We start from the raw sequence: 22,127 nt of genomic DNA, 5'->3' as shown, positions 1-22,127 counted from the left end.
TTGCCAAGGCACCGCTGCCTCTCAAGCACTCCCTCCCCCTGATAAGGGATCCCCCTGGCCCCCGGCTATCGGCACCCGTGGGGCCGCTGGCGCCCGAGCGCCCCTGGCTCTCAGCCCCACAGCCCGGGTGTCCCCACTGCCGGGGGGGACACGGATCTGCCACAGAGCCTGCCCCAAAGCAGGGCTGCCCCGAGGGACGGCTCCGTGCTGGGGACATCGGCTGTCCCCTTGTCACAGCTGTGCTCAACCTTCATCTGGGGAGGCTCAGCCTTTCTCTGTATCCCCCACGCCAAGATCATCCCCAGGGCCACCAAACCCCTGGTTCCAGCAGGGTGGGGGGGGCTGCAGAAGCCCCTCTGTGGGGCAGCCCCCCAGCCTGGGTGCTGCTCCATAATGTCCCAGAGCAGGGGAGGGACATTACCCCCCCTCCCCCCTCCAGAGCTGGGACACTCGCTCCAAGTTTTGAGTAGCAGAAGGAACTTCACTCTGCTCTGTGGACACGCTGAAGATCCCAAGCTACTCAGCCCATTAAGTGGTTAATATTAATCATTGAACTACAGGGAAGCCACGGGGGGAGGGGGGGAACCAAGACTAAGGGTCCTCACCTTCTGCCCCCCCCCCCCAGCCTCCCCCTGAGGCTGTGCTGGACCTCCAGCCCACACAGATGTCCCCCGGGGTCTGTCACAACCCAAGCCCTGGTGGGATGCTGGGTGCCCATCCCAGTGCCCGTCCCCAGCCCGTGGTGCCAGCAGGGCCACTGCTGCCTGCCAGGCGTGGGGACAGCTATTTATAACCCCTGCACAGGACACTAATGCCATGCAGGGGCTGCTATAAAAAGCAGGTCTCCAAAAAGGTCTTGGAGCAGATGCTGGTGTGAGATCTCCATGCTGAGGTCTAGAAACATCCCAGCTTGAGTCACACTCTGATTCACCCAGGTCCTGGGGTATGTCCAGAACATCAAACCACTTCTTGTGTCCAGGGGATGAGGCTGCTCTGGAGAAAGCAACATCTCTCCATCACTGAGAACCTTGGAGCCCTCCAGCCCATCAGAGGTTTTCCTCAGCCCAGCAGTGCTGGATGGAGCTGGATCCCAGCTCAGCTCCTGAGCAAGGCCGATGAAGATGCTCAGGAAACCCTCTCCCCGCTGGCAGCGCAGCACTGGCAGGAACGCAGGCAGAACTCGAGGCAGTGCCTGTTGGACAGCTGCCGGGCTGTACGTGGGTGCTGGCTCAGCACCTCCCCAGCCCTGGCTGCTTCGGGGCTGTGTCAGAGCCCAGCACGTCCCCCCCGGGCTGCTGGAGAGCAGGAGGAGAGCTGGGGACACAGCAGAACAGAGCTTGCTGCTCCCCCAGCTCCAGACTGTCACAAAACACACACACAAAGGACAGCCAGGTGGTCAAGCCTGGGGTGAGAGGGCACAGACTCAGCTCCCCTCTTACCCCCTTGTATTCCCTTCAGGAGAGCTGCCCAGTGCCCCCCTGCATGCTGTGCCAGGACAAGTGTCACCCTGGCAGCTGCAGGAGAAGGGACTGGAGGAGGTGTTCAGCTCCTGCGTCCCAGTGAGGGGCTTGGGTACAGCCCCATCCCTCACCTCTGGGCCAGCTCAGAGCACTCAAGCCCACAGCAGCCCCACAAAGGAGTGTGGTGTGTGACAGGAGGAACCCAGGTACAGCCCAACCCCAGGTCTGCAGAGCTGCAAGCTGACCTGAACCAGCCTGGCTGGCTCCTTGATCCATAGGGCTCCATTTACCCTCCAGAAGGCAGCAACGTCATGTCCAGTGGGGGCTCTGGAGAGCAGAGAGGTGAGGAAGACATCCCAGAAGGTCCCACAAGAAGAGAGGGTGCCAGCAAAGGACTCGCTGCAAGCCACTTTTTTACAAACACAAGTACATAATGTTTATTTTTTCAGTTTCCAATTTATTACAAGTACAGCCCTTAGCAGAAACCCCCTCCCTCCCAAATGACATTTATTTTTTAAAAATGTACAGTTCCAAAGGTTTCACTTGTATAGGACCTGCAGAAAATGTTCTCTGTGAACAGAACAGAACAAAGCCTCTGGAGGGGACGAGTGAAATACAAATGTCAGTGCTGTTCTGTGGGGCAGGGAGCTGAGGCTGGGGAGAGGGAAGTAGCTGGAAACCTGCCTAGTCTGCAGCCACTGACAGTCCAGAACTGAAAGGAATACCTGTTAGGAGGGGGGGAGAGGAGGGAAAAAAAAATATCAACCTAAAAAGTTCACAAAACTAGGCTGCAATTTTTAATTGATTATTCTTTTCTTCTCAAATCACAGGAGCTGCAACAGCTGCTTTTGCTTTTCTCTTACAGAAGCAGCACAGAGCAGCCCTGGGGCTGATTTGTTCCAAATTATAGATTACTGTAATAAAAAGTTCAAGCCCTGATTGCATGGTTAAAACCTGTCATGAAAGAGGGGGAGAGGTGATGAAAAATCATATCCTTTTCTTAGAGAAAAGTCAGTGTTTGGGGGGGGGCAGGACCCACTGGTGGGGCAGGGCAGAGCTGGTGGGACAGTGTGGGATGGTCCTGACTGTGCTGGGGGAGTGTGAGAGAGGTGAGCAAGGGAAAGGACTGCTATAGAACATGGTGAGAGTGTGGCTAGAGGAAGACTGGGAGAACTTGGTGGTGACTGCCAACAAATCCCCCGGTGTAACTCCAGCTACTGGTAGGAAAACAAGTTTTTAAGAGGGGGGGAAAAATACAAAGCAAACATGATTTCATATAAACTGTACATGTGCCAAAGCAAGACAACAGTATCTTACAGGTGTTCTTTGTACAAGGTCACAGCTAGAAACAAGCCACTTTTAACTAGAAAATTAATTTAAAAAGTTACACAGAACATGTTTCTGCTGCTCCCCTTGCCCTGAAGCTCCCCACAGGGCATGCAGAAAACCATGTTCCTGGTGTGCTGCTGGCACTCTGTTCATCCAAAGGGCTACAGGATCAGGTGCTGCTGGAGGGGAGCAGGGAAGGCAACTGCCTCCTCTCTGCCGTGTACATGTGAAGAGCTGAGCTCAGAAGAGTCCTCTGCAGAGCACAACCTCCAGAGACTGCTCCCCGAGGAGAGAGAGAAGAGAGTGGAAAAGCAAGAGCACCTCCAAGCCAGCTGTGTTAGGATGCTGGTGAAAGCTGGATCTCCATAAATGTAAGTGCTTGCTCGCCCGATGCAGCTCTTCACTGGGGGCTCCAAATTACCACCATATAAATATATACATACAAGATCTAGCAGCCCATTGGCCTGATCACACCCAGTCCTTCTGTAAAGCAATATGATCCCTCCCTGCACCAGCTCAAGGCTGGTTTCACATCACAGGCAGCAGAAGGCCAGGTCCCACCACACTCCAGCTGCTCACCCAGGGGAGGAAGCAGCTCATCCCGAGGAAGCCTGAGCTGGAGCAGGCTTCATGCTCCCCTGCCCAGCCAAGCTTTGGCCAGGGCCTCCCCTTACCCTCCCACCTTCCTCTTCTAGCAGGACAGACTCCTTCAGAGCTCTGAGGATTTTGCAGGAAGCAGTAAGTCATCTCTGCTCACTCAGTGGATGACCAAATACTTGAGGAAATAGCAGAAAAATTAAAACTAGGATGGGCCAAAGGGAAGGCTGGATTAATAGAGAAGTGCCTGCTGCTTCCCAGCTCCCTCCAGACAAACCCATCCTGCTGCCTGGCAGCACCAGAAGGCCTGGTCCAGCTCTGGCTCTCCCCCTCGTCTCCCCATCCCTCATTTCTTCCTTTTCCGCCCCTGGGAATGTTCGAGGGGCTCTGACTCACTGTCCCCTTCCTGCTCCTCCAGTCCCTGGCACCTGGCAGAGAGCTTCTTGCGTTTCCTGCGTGCATACGTGTGGCCAGGCAGGTGTTTGTGCATCATGTCAATCAAACACTGTTCTGTCTTCTCCAGGCAGGACAGGACGTGACTCCCGTTCTGGTTGTAGCGCTCGGCGTTGGAGAACACCTGCTTGATGTCTGCCAGGAACTCCTGCACCGAGCGGTAATTGCCACAAGAACACTTGCTCTGCATAGTCTGGAAGTCCATAGGGTTGCTGATGACCTCAAAGTAATCTTCAGCTTCCTCTGTGGTCACTGGCTCCCTGCCAAACGAAGAGCCACAAAGATAGGAGGAACATGATGGCCCCGGCCACAGGCAGTGCAGAGCTGGAGCAGGATGAGATCCCCAGGCCCTGTGCTTGAGCAGCAGCCCCTACCTGCACCCCCCAGCACAGGAACAAACCCAACCAGCACCCTGACTGCTCTACAGACATGTCAGCCACAGCACCACCACCAGGGTAGCAGCTTGCCCTTCTGCTCCAAGAGCTGGCCCGGGTGCAGGGACGTGGCAGGTACCTCCCAGGCAGTGAGCACTCTGAAAATCCTGGGAGCCACTGGCAGCAGCACCACCCCAGCCTCCCCTCTTCAACCCCCAGCTGACCACCTCGTTACACCTCAGAAGGGACCCATGCCTTCTGTCCAGCAGAGAACTGAGAGTGGGGTGGTTTCTTCTGGAGCTCCACTCCCTTTCATCCAATCTGTAACTCGCTGCTGAACCCCCCGTCTCACAGCCAGCAAGTGGAGGGGCAGCACTGCAGCATGGCCCCCCCACACCTCACACAGCCTGTGGCCAGGCCTGCACCCAAGGAGGAGCACCCTGTCCTCACCTGAAGGGCCAGCTAAAGCGGTACTTGATCAGCTTGCTGAGGATTTCCTCACACTTCTGCAGCTCCAGGTTTTGGCGCCGTGCTGTCCTCTTTGTTTGAAGGACCTGCCCACACAAAGGATGCTGTTAAAAGGAGGGAACCACTACAGGCTTCAGTGTTCAGCAAACACTTCTGAGGCCAAAGCAGCTGGTTCTTAGTAGAGCTTTTCCTTTTCCTTTCCTCTGTTTATGAGCTAGAGTCTCAGAGGTTGGGGATATGCGGTGCTGCTGCAGGAACAAAGTTCAAGGCTTTCAAATGCAGCCATCTTCCACAATAACCAAGAACTGCAATCCTGCTGTGCTGCAGTTGATGGGAACAAACAAGATGTGCAGTGGCAGCTTGAGTTACAGACCAAGAGCCCCATCCAGAAGCTCACAAGCAGCCTGTATTTTCTGCAGGGGCAGCAAGAGACTTTCAAAGACAACATGGTCAAAACAAGCAGCCAAAGAATAGATGATATCAAGTGGAGAATGTAAATTCCCTTTCCAAGCCCCTGGCTGACAGGACACAAGAAGCAGTGGGTGAAAGCCCCTGTGCTGCTGCAGTGACATTGCAGAGCTGACCATGCCCCCTAAAGCACCACAGAGCAGCTGATGCCTCGGGTGCCACTGCCCTGCACAAAAACTCAGCTCTTTGCCCAGGGATCCACAGCACAGGGACATCCCCTTGGCTCCAAGCACACAGCTCACCAGGACATTGCTGCTCAGGGCACCTCAGATGATAGGAAGGCTCCACAACACAGGGCACTACTCCTGAGCCACTTTCAGTCTCCTCCCAGTAAGTCTAAGAGCCCTAGCAGCATTCTCTTCCCCAAGACTGTTCTGTCAGAGACCCTGATCCAGCCACTCCAGTAAGATTTTTCTCCACTTGGAAGTCCCTCTAAGCTGTTTGTGGAAGTCTATGCTGGGCTCACAGCTTTGGTCACTCTCTAATCTGTAAGACAGACCAGGACACCCAGTGCAAGGAGCAGCAAGCCCCAAGCCCTGCTCAAGAATAGTGTCAGGATTCACCAGCCCTGCTGGCACTGGTGGGTGGACAGATGGCAGCTCTAGCACAGAGGGCTGTGACGTGGCCCACGGGGCTGGAGTATCCTCACGTATCCCCTGTGGTGTGTCCTTCCCCAGGACAAACAGCACAGCACAGCAAGCTGCAGCTCCACCCCGCCTCCAGTGAATGCACACACGAGATTGCTCTGTTCAGTACCATAAGGTTTTATTCTTTAAATGTCAAGTGAAACCTAAACCAGCCAAATTATGTCCTGGAGGTTGGGGAGTGACCATACAGACAACAACTGTCAGAAAACGGCCAAGGCTGGAGAGCAAGGGTCCAACATTGCTGGCATTCTCTGACCATCCAGGACCCCCTCGGTCCCCCCACCTCTCTGCAGGGACATATGGATACTATTTTAAACCCTTTAACAAGCTGCAGGCTGCCTGCTACTCAAGGGGGACAATGTGTGAAAGCTGCTGGGGAAAGATGCCTGGCATATCTGTGCTGCGTTTGTACCGGGCCCTTAAGGCTTTGCCTCCTTTGTCAGCCCATCCCCAGCCCGGCCGGGTCCCTCAGTGTGATTCAGGGTATTTCTTTGGGAAGGCAAGAAAGCAGGACACCTGTTTAGTTTATAACTCGTGGTGTGAGCAGCCTCCTGGGAGCAGTTTGGCTCTTACCAGCTCATCAATGTCGGCGCCGTTGACAGGTGCAGCCCGTGGCCGGGGTCCCCTGGCAGGGTGCAGGGATTGCTTCTTCCTTTGGTGCCTCCCCTGCCTCAAGGAGTACATGGCTGTGCTCTGCTTGCCCCGGGCTGCCCTTCTGGGTCTCACTGTAACAGAGAAGCCCGGAGTTCAGAGGAGGGGGTTAACCTAGGAGCAGAGAGCCCACACCCTTTGCCCAGCCGCAGACCCCAGGCAGAGCTGGCTCAGTGCAGAGGAGCTGCAGTGACCCAGCTCATCCTCAGTGCACAAATCCTCGTGTCAGCTGTGCTCCCCATGCCCTGTCCAGAGGTGATACAGTGGGTAATCACCTCCTGTCCAAAAAGAGGCAACTGCTGCTTAGCAGCAACCAAATGGGGCTGGCACACAGCAGCCAACAGAACCGGCAGGTCCTCCAGCCACATCTCCCTCCTCCTCTCAGCTCCCTTCCCTCCTCCTCCTCCTCTCAGTTCCCTTCCCTCCTCCTCTCAGCTCCCTGCCCCTCTGTGCTGGTCAGGCTCTCCTGGGGCTGTACCACAACCCCTCTGCCTGCAGAGCCAAGCACAGAGACCCTCACACACAGAGACTCGAGGGACAGCAGGTCAAGTGCCCCAAGGACAGGTGGGCTGTCCCCAACAGAAGTGTTGTGTCCCTTCTGGAAGCACTGGGAGCAGATCCCTGCTGTTCCCCAGGTCTCCCATTGCCCTCTGGGGAGGAGTGGCTTTTCCAAGCCCTCAGCAGTGGCCCTGGCAGGGGGATACACCAGCTGCTCAGCCCCCTGGAAAGTGAACTGTGTGCAGGGGCAGTGTCGAGTTACTGCAGCCGGGAGCAGCTCCACGTGCTACAAGCAGGAAACAATGGGATTTTATTCCCCAAGCCTGGGGCTGCTGCATTAGAACCCAAAGAGAGGAGCTCGCCTGTTGGTCAGGCTGCCTGGCAGAGCTTCCCACTGATGGAAATGCCTCAAGTTTCTCCCGTGACCCCTCTGTATCAGCAGAAGAATTTGGTCTCCCCCAGCCAAGCTCCTTCCCCCAGTGCTCAACCAAGTTGTACCCAGCACACTGCAGCACTTCATCTGCAGCCTCTAATCCAGCCCTGTCCAATAAATCATCTTGCAGGGCCCCCCACACGAGGAGCACGTGTCAGGGCAGTGGGACGTCTGCCTGCTGTCACTCTGCTTGTGTGTCAAGCGTGCAGCACGTGTTAAATGTCTGACAATCCAACATTCTAGGTTATATCCCTCAGGATAAACACCACGGGGATTAATGGAGACTTCTCTATTAAAACAAAAGTTTTCCACTGTGACCTTTCCATGTTAATGCTCTTTAAAACCAGGGGTTGCATTTAGCACTTTATTTTTAGTGACTGTAACCCTCTTTTGCTATTGTTTGGAAACCTTGGCTCAGCTCCTGCCTTGGCCATGCAACACAGGCTGAACACACTCCAAGCGTGGACATGGATACAACACAGAACAAGCAGCAGTGTACACAGCCAGGCTATCAGTGAGCATCCCTGAAACCAGAGTAAAGCAGGGAATCAAGACTGATAGACCTGGACAGAAACCCTTGGAAGGACATGGGATAATCCTTTAGGTCCCCCAGTCTCTGGATTCCACCATCAAGACTCTCTGAAGTTAATTTTCAGTCAGCCAAGGGTATTTTGACAGAAAGCAAACGCTGGCAGCCTGCCACTCCCAGATTGATCTTTTCAGTGCAGCAAGTTGCTCAAATGAGAACCAGTCAAATTCCCCTAAAAACAAAGTGGATACACATACTAAAAAGTGGTTAAGTGGAGAAGCAGTCATTCAGGAGTCTCTTTCATTCTTTCATTCCACTCAGCTGCCCAGGAATGAGTCAGTTGCACATCCCAGGTGCTCTCTGTACATAACCAAAGGGTGCTGGTGGTCCAGACCACACTACACCTTGAGTCCTGTGCCCTCCCACAGGGATGGCAGAGGAACTGCTCCTCCTATCTGAAAATGCATCCTTGCCAAATCACCAGAAATCCTGCAATGAAGTGGTTATGAGCTGGTGGGAAGGGAAAAGGCAAGGAGAAGGGGTTGTGGTTAAAGCTCCATAAGCATCTATCAGCAACATCCAGTTTAGCAACAAATCTTGTAGGCAGAGAGAGTGCCAGGACCAGTAACTGTAACACTGCTGCTCCACCCTGCCCTGCTGACACCTCACAGCACTCTCCCTGCTCCCAGCAGCATTCCCAGGGAACTGATCAGGCAGGGAACAAGAGCTCTCTGCAGTTCCAGGCTTTGCTGGTGCTGACCTGGTGACACAGGGAACAGAGTTCACCACAGCTGCCCAGGTAATGTACAGCACAACCCTGTGAGCTGCCCCACCATTTCCCAGTTACAACATGCTCTGTGCAAGGAGAAGCAGAACTCCCAAACAGGATCAATACTCTGGACACTGAAGGCAGTTTTAATATTTTCTGTTACTTTCCTGCATGGTCATGGCCTTACATTTCAGTCCAGCAACTTCATAATCTTCTTCCTCCTCCTCTTCTTCTTCTTCAGCATCTGGTTCATCAGAGGCTTCCTCACCTTCTTCACCTTCATCTTCAGCAGAATCCTCTGTGTAGTTCCTAGAGCAAGACAGGCAAACACATCTGCTGCACCCCTGCCTGGGACAGAGGCCCTGGGCCCTCCCTGCTGTGTGGACAGGCAGAGCCTCACTGCCCACCTGGCCCTGAAAGAACACCCAGCCTCAGACTGAAGCAGAGAATTGTAGCTACAGCTAAAAGGGAACTTCCCAGGTTAAAGGCTAAACATCTGGGCTGAAAACCTCTGACAGCTGAATCTGTGTATTTTTTTGCTGTTCTAGGCACCTTGACTGCCTGATAATGGGCTTTAAGTTGCAATTGCTGTGCAATTACTCCTCCCTGAAGATGTGCTGCTGTTTACCCCAGGTCTGCAGGAAGCCTAAGGAGTTTCAGAAGGGGAATTTTGATTTTCCCATCACCTCCTTCCACTGTTACAGCACCTGCACGTGCACTGGAGGGAACAGACAACATTTAGCAGTATTCACAAGCTATGCAGTATTAGTGAGCAGAGGGTTAGGCTTCTCATCTACTAAGCTCAGAAACCACAAAATCTCCCTGCCCAGGACAGCTCTGACTGCTCACAAGTGTCTCTTAAAGCATGCAAACTGTTACAAAAACAGGAAAACAAACAAGCATGCCTAGGCAAAAAGGGGACAAAGTCAAAGGTGGCGTGGGAGTCTCAATCCTCTTCAAGAGGATCTTGAGCAGTAAAAGGAACAAGCTTGCACAGCCCATGGGGAGAAAGTGATCCCAGGCTGACATTTTTTGCTGCCTCAGCTAGGAAGCCAAGAGCAGAAAGCAGGGAACAAAACAGGTGTTACCCCACCTGATGGCTCTCATCCAGGAGCTAAGCAGCTTGCAGGTGACTCTGCCACATCAAAGTAACTCTGATCTCAGGCCAGAACAGCTGCATTGAAGCTCTGTCATTTTTTACAAGCCTGATGAACTCTTAAATGGTGCCCAGGGAGAAAGTAATACTTTCAAGGCTGTACACCACCTGCACATTACAGGCTGCTACACCTCTCACTGTGCTGCCACTCTGCATGGGAGGATCTGCTGGCTGCCAGCTCTTCAGATGCCATTTCATAGCCTCACCTCCCCAGCAAAAAGGCAGATGCAGCACAGAGTCACCATCAGCAGAGGACATACATTCTAAGCAGGAAGATAGACACTGCATACATTTAACTTCCATTTTTGCAACTCACAAAACAAATCAACTTCTTGGTGTCACGAGGCAGCTACTAATTTCTGCTGTACAGAACAACTTTGACTCCTCCTCAAACCGTGTTTCCTCTGTAGCCCTTCAAGAACTCCTGCCTTGTTAAGGTTTATGATGTCCAGAAAATCTTCAAAGTGGCATTTTGTAGCCTGATTTTTAGTAGCACAGTAGAGGCTGAGCTGTAACATGGGCTGTTGCTGTTTTAACTTGCCAAGAACACAACAGCAACAGCCTAGTGGACTACAGAGCTACAGTGCTACCAGCTACCCTCCTATGAAAAAGCAACACAACTGCTTGGTGAAAAAACACAACAGCCCCCTAGTACAGCTGATATTGGTTGTCTGGTGTACATTTTCTGTGTCAAACCTAAGCTTTAATATATAACTCCTGAACTTGTCATGGGTCAGTACAACACAGGGGTGGCTAAAGCCATAGCCTGAAAAAGTTTCCTTTCTATTGCACCAGTGCCATGGAGTCAGCAAGACTATTTCAGACACTTTGAAGGGGCTCTGGTTTGGCTGTCTGGTGAAAGCATGGTTGAAGTGTGTCAGTGCAGAGGAGAGGGGGGTCACTCACCTGCCCCGGGAGCTGCGCCGGGCAGTGGAAGGCTGGCAGGCTGGGCACTGCCACTCCCCATCCGGGATCTCGTACAGCGCCGGTCTCAGACAAAAGAGGTGGAAGGCTTTGTTACACTCATCACACAGGATCAGCTTGTCATCCTCACCTAGGAGAGTGCAACTCACTTGTAAGGAGTGCCACAGCCTCGTTCAACCTGAGAAGCAAAAGCTGCTGCAGCACTGGAGGTCAGGACAAAGCGAGATAAGATGCAAAGTGCCCTCAGTCAGCAGGGACCCTTCCTCCTCAGCTCCACCACTGCAGCAGAAACCAGCAGCAGCAGCATTTAAAAACAAACAAAACGATGTAAAGTTTCTTGCTCTGCAAAGATTTCACTTGAGGCAAAGGTAGAAACCTGCCAAATAGGTTCCACCCAGGCTAAGTCTCAAGCCAAACACAGGGAAAGAGGAATTTGCCGCCAAGTTGCCCAAGAGCCTAGGAAGAAGCTATAAATGCAGCTATTCTTATTCTAGCCTCAGTCTGGTCAACCTGCACAGCTGCTTCTTCCTACTTAAGCTAGCAAGCCTGCAAAGAAAATCAGTATGCAGCAGAACTAGTCTCTGTTCTTCTCCCTGGTGCAGTGAAATGGGGAGACAGTCCTGAGCCAGCTACTTCATTTACTGAAGAAAAAAAGAAAGTGCCGAGAGCTTGCCAGCATGTCTCTTTTTCCAGTGCCCCAGTTCTTAAATTCTGTGAAACTCTAATCTGTTAGTCTCAGGTGAGCCCCCTCTTGTATCTTCCTAGAATCCCTTCTCAACAGCAGACAGGACAGTTTTTGCATTTGGAATATCCCAGAGGCTCTACAGTGCAGGAAGATGTCGCACCGGTTAAGCCCTTATTTCTTTGAAGAGATGGATGGCATAGCCTTTTGGTAAACAAGTGGCCCAGCATTCCCCCAGAGGTCTGTCTGTCTGTCTGTCTGCACTCATTTCCCACTGGAGTTTCAGCAAATAGGGAGACAAAAAGCACATGATGAGGCGGAATGTACTACTAAGCTCTTTCCTCCAGGCTTCCATCCAGGAGAGGTTATGGCAGAACAAGTACTATCACTCCACTGCTGGTGACACCCCTTCTACTTCTCCCTCCATCTGCAAGACTCTAAAGCCTTTCCTCCTATGATGCATAAGAGAAGGTAGCCCCTTGTCACCTATTTGGTTACTTCCCCACCCCTCCCAGCAGGTAAGGTTTCCAGCTCAAGCAGCAAGCTCCCACCCTAACCTCAAAGCAGGATCACCTCATTCTCTCCCATTTAGCTAAAAAGGACAAGAACCTTCCTGACACCTCCTTCCTTCTGTGAAAGAGATTAACTGACAAGGCTCAGAGACCCAAAGACCATTCCAACTCAAAAATTAATCCAGGGAACGGACAGTGGCACAAGTGTTCCCAGAAGGATTTGTAGATGACTTGTGTCCAAGTTCCCTCAATATCCAGGGGGCAGCAGCTCCGCAATGTTCTGCAAGACTGTGTTCTAGTTTTGCAAGAATGGTTTACTGGAGTCAGGGTCAAATGCTTCTGTGTGATCAGTGCTTCTGACTGTAAATCCTGACATTCAAAACACAAAACACAGCCAAAGGAAGAGTGACAGACTACAAGGGCATGTTGCCTAAGCAGGGCATGGAGAGGTGCCAGCGTCCAGCTGCTCCGCAGTGGGGCAGGAATGCGTTACCTTTCTTGCGACACACTTTGCATCTGGCATTCTCTGCAGACATATCCCACTTGATACAGGCATCCAGCATCCCCAGCAGCACGTGCATACGGGAGAAGGTCTGGGCCTCACGGATTGCTGTCTTCCACTTCTCCATGGCTGAAGCAACCTGCAGACAGACCTAACAGCTTACAAGGAAGCACACAGACACAGCTCGCTACAGTCCGATGATGTTTTTATATCCTTTAGCTGGGGCCCTTAAGAACCAAAGCTCAACTCTGTATTTCTTTATTTCTTTCTATGTAGCCTCAGCAGTCCTATTTGTGGTTTATACGTAACCAGCCTCACTGGATCAGACAGTTTGTTCATAACAGTAGAGCCTTTTTGCATTTCATGGCCAGGCTGAAACAACCTATGTGAACTCCACTAAATTCTTCCTCTGAAAGCCTAGCCCAAACAATCACCAGGCTAAGAAAATAAAAGGCAGAAATCTAGCACTGTAAAATGCAGGATGAACGTTTGGGAGGCAGCTGTCAACACCACTTGAGCATGGCAGATGGGAGCAGCCTGTGCTGCCCTCCAGTGGGTTCTGCAGAGGCACTGGAGCCATCAGCAAGAGCAGACCTGGGGCCTCCGAGCTGCCAAGGGGACATCAGCAACAATCCCGTCTGACAGGCAAAGCATTTGGAGCCCCAAACACAAAACCAGCTGCTTTCCTGTGACTAGGATGACCTCAGTGCGTGTGAAATCCCAGAAGTAGCTGCAAGTGAGGCTGAAAGCATTAAACCTGAGATTTGCACCAAGGCAACTGCTGGAGTCTGCACACCAGGAGCCAGAGGCTGAGGCTCCAGCTCAGCTCTGGAGGGTTAGAAACAACATTGGGGTAAATCGGAAATGCAGCAGGACAGAGGAGTAATCCTGAGCTACTGCATGGGCAGCTCCAGTGTTAATCCTTGGCTTTACAACTATGAGGGGATGGCCTAGACATGACAGGGACATAATAGGACTCCACTTAATTTTCTTCTATCCCAGGAGAATGAAAAAGCAAACAGTGAAGTGTCAAATGGGAAAATCAAAACTCTGCAGCCCACAGCAATTTGGGAGCCAAACAAAACCCAGTATTTTTGCAGAGTTGCACATTCTCCTCCCACTGAATCCGAGGAAGCACAGCATATGTTCAATGCTTGGAAAAACATACAAATTGTTCTAAAATGCCAACATCCTTGCTGTCATTGCTAGTGGGGAACCTGGAGCCCATGACATTCAAGACAAACAAACCTGCACAACCTACTGGGGCAGACTACACAGGGCTGTGCTATTTCTTTGCAGAACATTGTTGAGGTGCTTCACATACTGAGTAATTGATTTTCCAAGTAAGTGTTCCATGGGTTTGCTGTTAACACACTGGGTAACTGCTGGGCCAAGATAAATCTGAAAAAGCTGTTGGCAAGTTTTGCTTAGATTCTTCTCCCCAAGCCTGTGGAATTTAACAGATTTTTAGCCTTGCTTCCCAAGCATCATGAGACTATTGCATTTTAGCAGCACCATTATCAAGGGAGTTCACAGTGCCAACTAGACAAAACAGGAGATGGAAAGAAGTTACTCAAATACCCTCCTGACTGGAGAGGAGCAGTCTAGCTGGGTAAACAAGAACCAAAACACCATCCACAAAAATACTGCAGGAGAAGTCCTCAGTCACATTTCAGCTTCAGTGACAAAAATCACCTGCTTTTGGTAAACGTGGACAAATCTCCAGCTAAAAAATTTCCCATCTGGTATCCGAAGATAACAGAAATTCCTCTGAACAGCTGAAATGGTAATTGATTGGTTGTGAAGCTGCTTTTGGAGATATTGTCTGCAGGTGAAGTCTGACCCCCTGTCCTCTTCTACACACCACTGCCAGCAAGCAGCAGGGATGGAGCACTTACCCGTGGTCTCTGCTACACTCAGACAACCCTTCTGCAATGTCACATATTCCCTGTCCTGGGACAGTCCAGCATGTCACTGGAAATTGGGAGTATTTGGATAAAAACAGAGGCACAAAACTGATACTCAGCAACAGCCATAAGCCAGGTCCACACTGCAATCTTCTGCCACTCAGCAGTGTGATCTCTAGCTATGAGCTGAGCCAGCAGGAACCCTCAGTATAGACAATTATGTCAGCAAATGGGTGCCTACTAAGCCATGACTTGTTTCTCACAGGAAAAGTGGGACAGCCATACCACAGGACTGCAAGCTCACTGGTACAGTCTAAGTACATCAGAAGTGTTTTTCCAGTACAGCTATACTGCATTTTACCTGCTCTGTGAAATGAAGTTCTGTCTCTAAATGATTTCACAGTTATCATAGAATCATGGAATGGTTTGGGCTGGAAGGGATCTGAAAGTTCATCAACCCCCCTGCCATGGTCAGGGACCCCTCCCCCAGCCCAGGGTGCTCCAAGCCCCATCCAACCTTCAACACTGCCAGGGATGGGGCAGCCACAGCTTCTCTGGGAAGCCTGGGACAGGGGCTCAGCACCCTCACACTGAAGTTTCTTCCTAATTCTTGGTCCATGCAGGAAACTGACCTTCAAATGCCTAACAAATGTTTTTGTTTTTTTTCATCAGAAAACTGTATCCAAGATCTGGGGTGCTCTTTCAAGGTAATCTATAAAGGTTTTCTGCTCTGGCAAAAAGGAAGCTCATTCCACATCAATTGAGTATATCCCCACTTTCAAACAAAACCAAACCCAAACAAACCCAAAAACCCAACAAAAAAGAGTTGAAACATTGCTTGTACTACCACAAATGTCTGGAAAACCTCTGAGCCAGATAAAGAAAGCACTGCAATGCAAAAATAAATGCTCCAGCACCAGACCACTGCCCTGGAGGGAGAGCTGCACCATCCCACTGGCAGTGCTGAGATCTGGACAGGGCTGAGCAGCATAGCCAGGCAGGGAGGCACATTAAACAAATGGGGTAGTAGTGGAAAAATACATTCAAATAACTTATGGTTACAGGTCTAACAATATTCAGGAAGCCTACTGGTTTGCTAAGGAGAAAGGACAAACCAACTGAAAGTTCTGCAGCTACCAGAAGGATGCAGAGTGCCCAAGCCTGGCCTTGCTGTCACCAGCAATGCTGTAAGGAAGAGTGCAGTGCTCCGGGGCAGGATGGAGAATCTCAAACATTTCTGATTCAAATGGCCCAGTGCTCAGGTAAATAAAAACTTGGGTATGAAATCCCATACAGCTTTAGCAATAGTAAATAAAAGTTCAAGTCCAGAGCTTATGCTGCCAAGTTACTATCCATTTAGATACTGCAGTAAATCTGATGCTACTCTTGAAGCATGCCCTACAGGTATAAACCTCATGGTTACAGCTGTGAGACACAGCAGAGTAAGGTATGCTAAGGTATGGCTGCAGATACAGGAAATGTGATGATCCAGCTCCTTTTTGTCCCAGACAAAACTGGATTTTACAGCTCTGCATTCTGCTGAAAGCTTTTAGCATAAGGCAGCCTTCCATTCCCTTTGCACTAAACACTGGAAGACTCAAAGTTAGCAAAGTTTAAATATCTCAGGACAACTGAGGAACATAATTTCTATCCCCTATCCAAATACATCCATTGCTAAATAGCACTGCCAAAGAGGAGCAGACACTTGATGTGGAGCTTGATGGAGCTCTAAAAAACACAAACAAACAAAAATAAACAACCACACCCCAAGCACCAATCAAGAATGTAATATTTCTTGCTTAAGTTGGGAATTTCAAATGCTTCTGTTGATCCAATTCTGATCTTGCTATTTCTGCTGAAGTCAGTGATCAGTCAGGGCACAGCACTTTGAAGAGGCAGCAGGGAAAGTCTTGTTATGGATCACTAATTTTCCATTAACTCAGCACACAGAAACTACTCCTGAGCACTACTACCCCTTCACTATAGGGTGAAACACTGGTACAGCTTAAATACCTTGTAGAATCCAACCAAATCCTCCACAGCTCTTCTCCACTTTTTTTTGAGCTTTGCTTTGGAAAGCTCTGCACATAGCCTCACAAAGCCACTTTTCTCTGCAGGCACACACAGCCTGTTTGCTCAGGTGTCCCAGAGCAGCTGTGTCCAACCCCCATTTTCCAGAGGTGTCTCCATGGGTTTTTGCTGCCCAACACTGATACCTAACTCTCTCCCAGTCACTAAACTTCACCACCTCTCTCCTCCTCTTTACAGATCAAAGGCATTAAGCTTATCACCAGTCCCTTCTGATGCCTAAATCTCCTGTTATGTCCTCTAAACACACTCCCTAACATGCTCTTCTTCAAGTACCCAGCTTTGGTGAGGAACTGCATGAAGAAAGTAAAGTATTTGACTTGACCCCTTTCCTGTTCGCAGAGAGAAAAATAACTGTAATTCCTAAGTATGATTTTCATTTTGCAAACACCTTTACTCTTCAGAATAAACAGGGAACACCTGACCCAATAAGTGACAACTCACTGCATTGCAAACTTGCAATGGGGAGAAGATGCTCAGGATTTAATACCTGATTAAATGTATCACCTCTGCTCAAAAAGCTGTATTACCAGACCAAAACAGAGCCCTGAAATGAACAATACCTTAGCTTCTTCTGCCATTTTCTTGTCTTCATCTATCTCCTCAGCCTTAGCAATGTAGTCATCTCCTTGATGTTTCCTCCTCTTCTGCTTAGGGGCCATAAAACCTTGCAGAAACTTCTTAACAACACCAGCCTGGAGTGCAATCACACACTCTCCAAAATCCTTCAAGCTCTCTAGTGAGTACACCTGTAAGGAAGAGCAGGTAACAACTCAAGGTTAACTCTGTTTGAGGTGGGTCTGTCCTCATGCAGTGAGGTTTTTCATGCAGTGTTGTTCTTTACCATCCTTGGTTATGGAATCAGCACATTGCTGCTGCTTCTGCTGGAGTTCAGACCTGGTGGTCATGCACAGCACTGTTCAGAAATTATCAAGCTTTCAAAAAAAAACCCAAGCAACAAAACAAAACAAAAAACCCCACAACCAACAAAACCAATCCAACAAAAAAACCAACCAAAAAACAAGAAATCAACCACCACCAAAAACCAAACCAAAACACTCACAACTGGACACTAAAACCCCAAATCCATGATGACAAAGCACTAAGTCATTGTCCCACTCCTTAGTGACTGCACTTTCCCCTTCCTCTCAACACTTCTGATCTCATCTCCAAGGGAGAGCCCTCTGCAGTGACTCAGGATGCAGGTTAAGAGCAGAGCTTTACCCACTCCAAACCAGAGAGTGTTGTCCTTTGGTAGGAGGAACACACACCAGTCACAGCAGTGTGTCCTTTCCCCACACCAGGCTCATTTACACCTTAGGAAAAGACTCAGGGCACTAATAATGCTTCTGTGACTCAGGCTGGACTACCCAGAGCACTAAAAATCCATACTTCAGTTCACTGCACATCCTTGTGCTGACACACCCATGAGCAGAACATCCTTTAGGTCCTGGAACTAGGATACAATCATTACCCCAAGCCTCTGAATTTATGAAACAAGCAAAAAAATCCAGAAAAACTAACAAAAAAAAAACCTCCAAAATGGAACACATCTCAACAAGACATGCTTGCTTCAAGCTCCATAAATATGTCTGTAACCAGATGAAGGAAATAGGGTAACTTTGCTGCTGTACAGGACCTGGAGCTCCAATACTACAACCCACTTCTATCAAAAGGGCCTCAACCCAGCAGCTCTGTAATCCAGAAATAATAGTTTAACACATGAGAAAACCAATTTTCCTGATCTTCTTCGTCTGAGAAGAAAGAAGTCAAGGCCTTCCCCAGAAGTATCACCTTGCACTTGTCTTGCTCAATATTACTTTGCCTGTTCACTCACTTTTGCCTCGTATTCTGGGGTCACATCAACATATCCCAGGCCTCCTTTCTGCAGGCGAGTTGCAACCTCAATGAGATCACTCCGGAGGTAATTCAGCAGCTCCTGGTTGCCATCACAGGATTTGAGGCCCAAGTTCTGTTTCCGAGCCAAGTGGATAGAATGTGTGATGTCCTGATACCTGGAAAATCAAAACCCAGCCTTTGAATCCAAGCACAACAACTGGGACAGCAGTAACATCCATCCCACTCCACAGGCTCCACCAGTGCAGAACCTTCTTTGAAAGCCACCTGAAAGCACGTGGTGGCCTGGGCTCTGTGAGTGGAACATCACTGCCTTTGTTTCCAGCTGCAATGAGCAATTTAAAGATTGACAGAACCTCTTCACAGTTTAAACCATTACTTGCCATGAACCTGCAGCTACTGCCCAGGAAGAAAAGCAATTTCTCATCCTCAATATCCTCCCCTCTCCAGCACGGGCAGGATCAAAGCAAGCACTGATTGCTGCCCCAGGACTGGAAAGACTTGCTGTGACAAGGAGAGACTTTGACTTTCAGAAAACACACAGAAAAAGCAAAAAGCAGGCTCACCTTTTCTCCAAACGTTCCTTGAGCTGACTCTCTCTTACCCCCTGGGGGTGCAGGCAATCCAGCAACTCATCCAGATCCTTCTGACTGTCACAGAGAAACCTGGAAGATGTAACATGCACCAACATCAGCTAACCTAGCTCTGGGACAAGGCAACTCCTTCTTCTAAACAGTTCTCAAGAATTAGTAGGCAGGGATGACAAGTAACTATCATTCCAGCCCCAGGCAGCAAGGTGAGACACTTCAGGACTGCTGGTGTAAGCATTCTGACAAGGGTTGGCTTTGTTTCAAGGACCTCAAATGTAGCCAAGTCAAAAGCAGGGGAAAAAAACCAAAACACCCAAAACAAAATAAACAACTGATTTATAAATTTCTCCCCATTAAGTTTATTAAAACATTAACATTTGAATTTAGTCCTCTACCACAGGTATTAGTCACTCAGTTCCAGTCAGTTTAAGTAATTGAAATGTCATTTAAGAGGCACTAGAAAAGCCTAACATGCTGGGCACTGGCAATTTAATAATTATTTCTGAAGAGCCTTTGGCTTCTTTCATTAACCCAGGAAGTCCTCAGATGAACAAAGGGGATGTCTGAGATTACACCACCACTGCTACTCATGTGCATTTGTGATGGGGGAGCCCAGAAGTCCTCCTGCCCACCCAAACCCTCCTGCCAAAGGAGCTTGCCTTGACCTGGAAGCTCATGTGCAACAGGTGAATATGATATTCATCAGTTTAAACATTTCTGCTCAGGAAGCCCTCCAGGACAGCAGGGGTGATCAGCAGTTAGCTGAATCTAAAAGGGGAAAGAGTGCAGATCCCTACACAAGGTGCTAGTTCCAGAGTATGTTCAATTTTTAATGCTGGGCTGTAGAATTAAATTGGTTTTAAGACATGAAATTCTTCTCTTTTTGCTCTTTTCCTCCTTTTTTTTTAAATTTTTTTTTTCAAACTCTGCTCTCAGATGCCATGTAGGCTCCTCACCCCATGCAGGCAGGGATTCAATCTGAGCTTCAGAGCACTCATTCCATATCTTCAAGAAGAGGATTGCTCCTTAGAAGATGGACGTGAGGGAATAACAAAACCAACCTTAAATGGAACCAACTAAAAAGGACAACTATGTGATCCTCACCAGCCACCAAAGATCTAATTTTATTTCTGGGGCACTAGCTCAGATAACCCAAACAACAACTGGAGAAAGATGGTGCTCTGGATCCTCTGTCCACAGTGGTTCTTTTTCTGGCAGAAATACTTACTAAGTAGCATATGTGAAAAGAAAGTATTTCAGAACCCTAGTATGCTCATATTAGAGGAATATCCTCACAATTTCCATTATTAGTAAAATAATTACTCTAATGTTAAAGCATAGGATTGTTAAAAATGGGCAAAAAAGTTTCTTGCCCATCACCTCCTGTACACTCCAGCTGTGCAGAGCATCCTCACTTTGCACACTGACATCAAACTTTTGGCCACCACCCCCCTCTGCACACCCTCCCTGTGAGACACAGGACAGAGCAGCTCCAAGGATCTTTGCACCCACCAGAGCCTAGCACAGGAACTTAAAAACTCATAGTGATTAAGGGCTGCTCACAATCTGACAGGCTGCCACACAAACCTCTAACATTGTAACTCGGGCCTTTTTCTCCTAGATGCAACTTAGGGCAGTTAATTAGGATTTCCACATTCACTGGAAGGTCTATAGGCAGAAATTCCAGTCCTGACAGTGGTCTGAATCTACCTGATTTCTGCTAAATGAAGAGAATTTTCTCCAGAATATTTGGTATGGAATTGCAGACCTTGGGATGGGTCCTCAGCCATATTCCTCAATGAAGATTCTGTCAGAACATGACATGGAATAAATAAACAAACCAAGCTTTGATCCAGTTGCTCTGCAGCCAGACAGCAGAAGAGTGTTTCTCAGGCACCTTGAGAAGGTTGCCTAGGTCATGATGAAACATCAGTCAGCAGGGGATCCAGTTGGAAAAACAAATGTGAGAATACCATGACCCAGCTTTCTCAGCTTTCCTCCAGAGCTGCAAATCTAAGGGGGAAAATCCCTGCACAGTTTTCTCTTATTGTGAAAATGAAAGGTTCTGGAAACAGCACTTGGTGCTTGGATTCTCCAGTGTTATATGGTTTGGAGAAGGACAACACAAGTTGCTGGTCAGCATGAGAAAGCACACACCATCCTTTTTTTAAAATCTAGGGTCAAGCCCAAGATTTTGTTCCTGCTGAAAGAAGTGAGACAGGGAAAGGAGAACACCTGCAATGGGGACTGGAGTGTTCCCAGTTTGCCCTTGGAGTAAGGACAGAAACTTCTAGGAGAGAGAACTGTTCTACACCAGCTGGAACTCAGATGTGCACAGTATAAACCATGCTACAGAGGTACCTGTTGGTCTGATGGATGACACCTTGCTGCTCTGTGCAGCTCTTGGTTCTCACCCTAGCTCCATGCACAGGAATCACCTCCAGTCAGGGCTCAGGCAGCACGAGGCTGGGAGCATGGAAATGACAGGACAGGGCTGGAATTTCAAACAGGGGAGGCCACAGGGCTATGAGCTTGGGGGGTCTTGACAAGAGGGAGAGGGAAGCAATCAGTGTGTGGCCTGACCAAGAGCTGAGTAATGCAGAGAGATGGGAAAGACACCTCTGGGAGAATCAAGACCAGATGGAGGTCTTCAAACTGATCTGAAAGAGGGAAATCCTGAGTGGAGCAAAGGTTTCCTGCCTCTTTAAACAACAACCTAGATTCTTTTCTTATTTATGGCAGCACAAGCCAGCACTAAAAAAAACAGGGGGGACAAATAGCACAAGCATCAAGTCACAAAAGGAGCTCTTGGTATTCACTCAGGCTCCTTCTCCATGTTCTCAGGCTCCAGGCTGCAAAAGGGACAGAGAAAGGTACAAAACCTGGACTGCAGGCTAGGGAATGAAGAAATCAAGAGGACAACAACTAGGAGCCCAGGATCAGTACCTGCTCTGGAGGGTTGGTGGAAACAAGGGAACTCCATCTGTAGAATATAGGCTTGAGAATGGAGTCTGTCAGCACCCACTCATGGTTAACTCAAATTGTCTGCTGAGGGGACCCTCCAGACCATGGTGTATTCCTAATAGATGAAGAACAAGGGGAGTTACTCTGCAGAGATGCCACTGATTCCAAAATTCAACTCCCTACTGACCAGGATGAGCAAGAAATCTCCTGCACACTACTGTACTGCAGAGGTGTTTAACCTCTGGCTCTCGCAGTAAAGACCAGTGTGT

At 49.4% G+C, this 22,127-nt stretch overlaps 1 protein-coding gene across 1 annotated transcript in view; it reads right to left on the bottom strand.

The window, feature by feature from the left end:
• Nucleotides 1-1,870: 1,870 nt before the first annotated feature.
• Nucleotides 1,871-22,127, bottom strand: part of BAZ1B (bromodomain adjacent to zinc finger domain 1B) — a 49,856-nt gene continuing 29,599 nt past the window's right edge. The window contains exons 11-19 of the mRNA XM_071765372.1: nt 18,871-18,969; nt 18,285-18,462; nt 17,011-17,196; nt 12,444-12,591; nt 10,739-10,886; nt 8,864-8,985; nt 6,370-6,521; nt 4,664-4,767; nt 1,871-4,099 (exon numbers count right to left, since the gene is read on the bottom strand). Coding sequence (XP_071621473.1) covers nt 3,733-4,099; nt 4,664-4,767; nt 6,370-6,521; nt 8,864-8,985; nt 10,739-10,886; nt 12,444-12,591; nt 17,011-17,196; nt 18,285-18,462; nt 18,871-18,969 — 1,504 coding nt within the window. The 3' untranslated portion in view covers nt 1,871-3,732. The remainder of the gene's footprint in view (nt 4,100-4,663; nt 4,768-6,369; nt 6,522-8,863; nt 8,986-10,738; nt 10,887-12,443; nt 12,592-17,010; nt 17,197-18,284; nt 18,463-18,870; nt 18,970-22,127) is intronic.

This window comes from Heliangelus exortis, chromosome 21 (genome assembly GCF_036169615.1).
Source record: "Heliangelus exortis chromosome 21, bHelExo1.hap1, whole genome shotgun sequence".
NCBI lineage: Eukaryota > Metazoa > Chordata > Aves > Apodiformes > Trochilidae > Heliangelus > Heliangelus exortis.
This window is presented reverse-complemented; position numbering and strand designations above follow the sequence as displayed.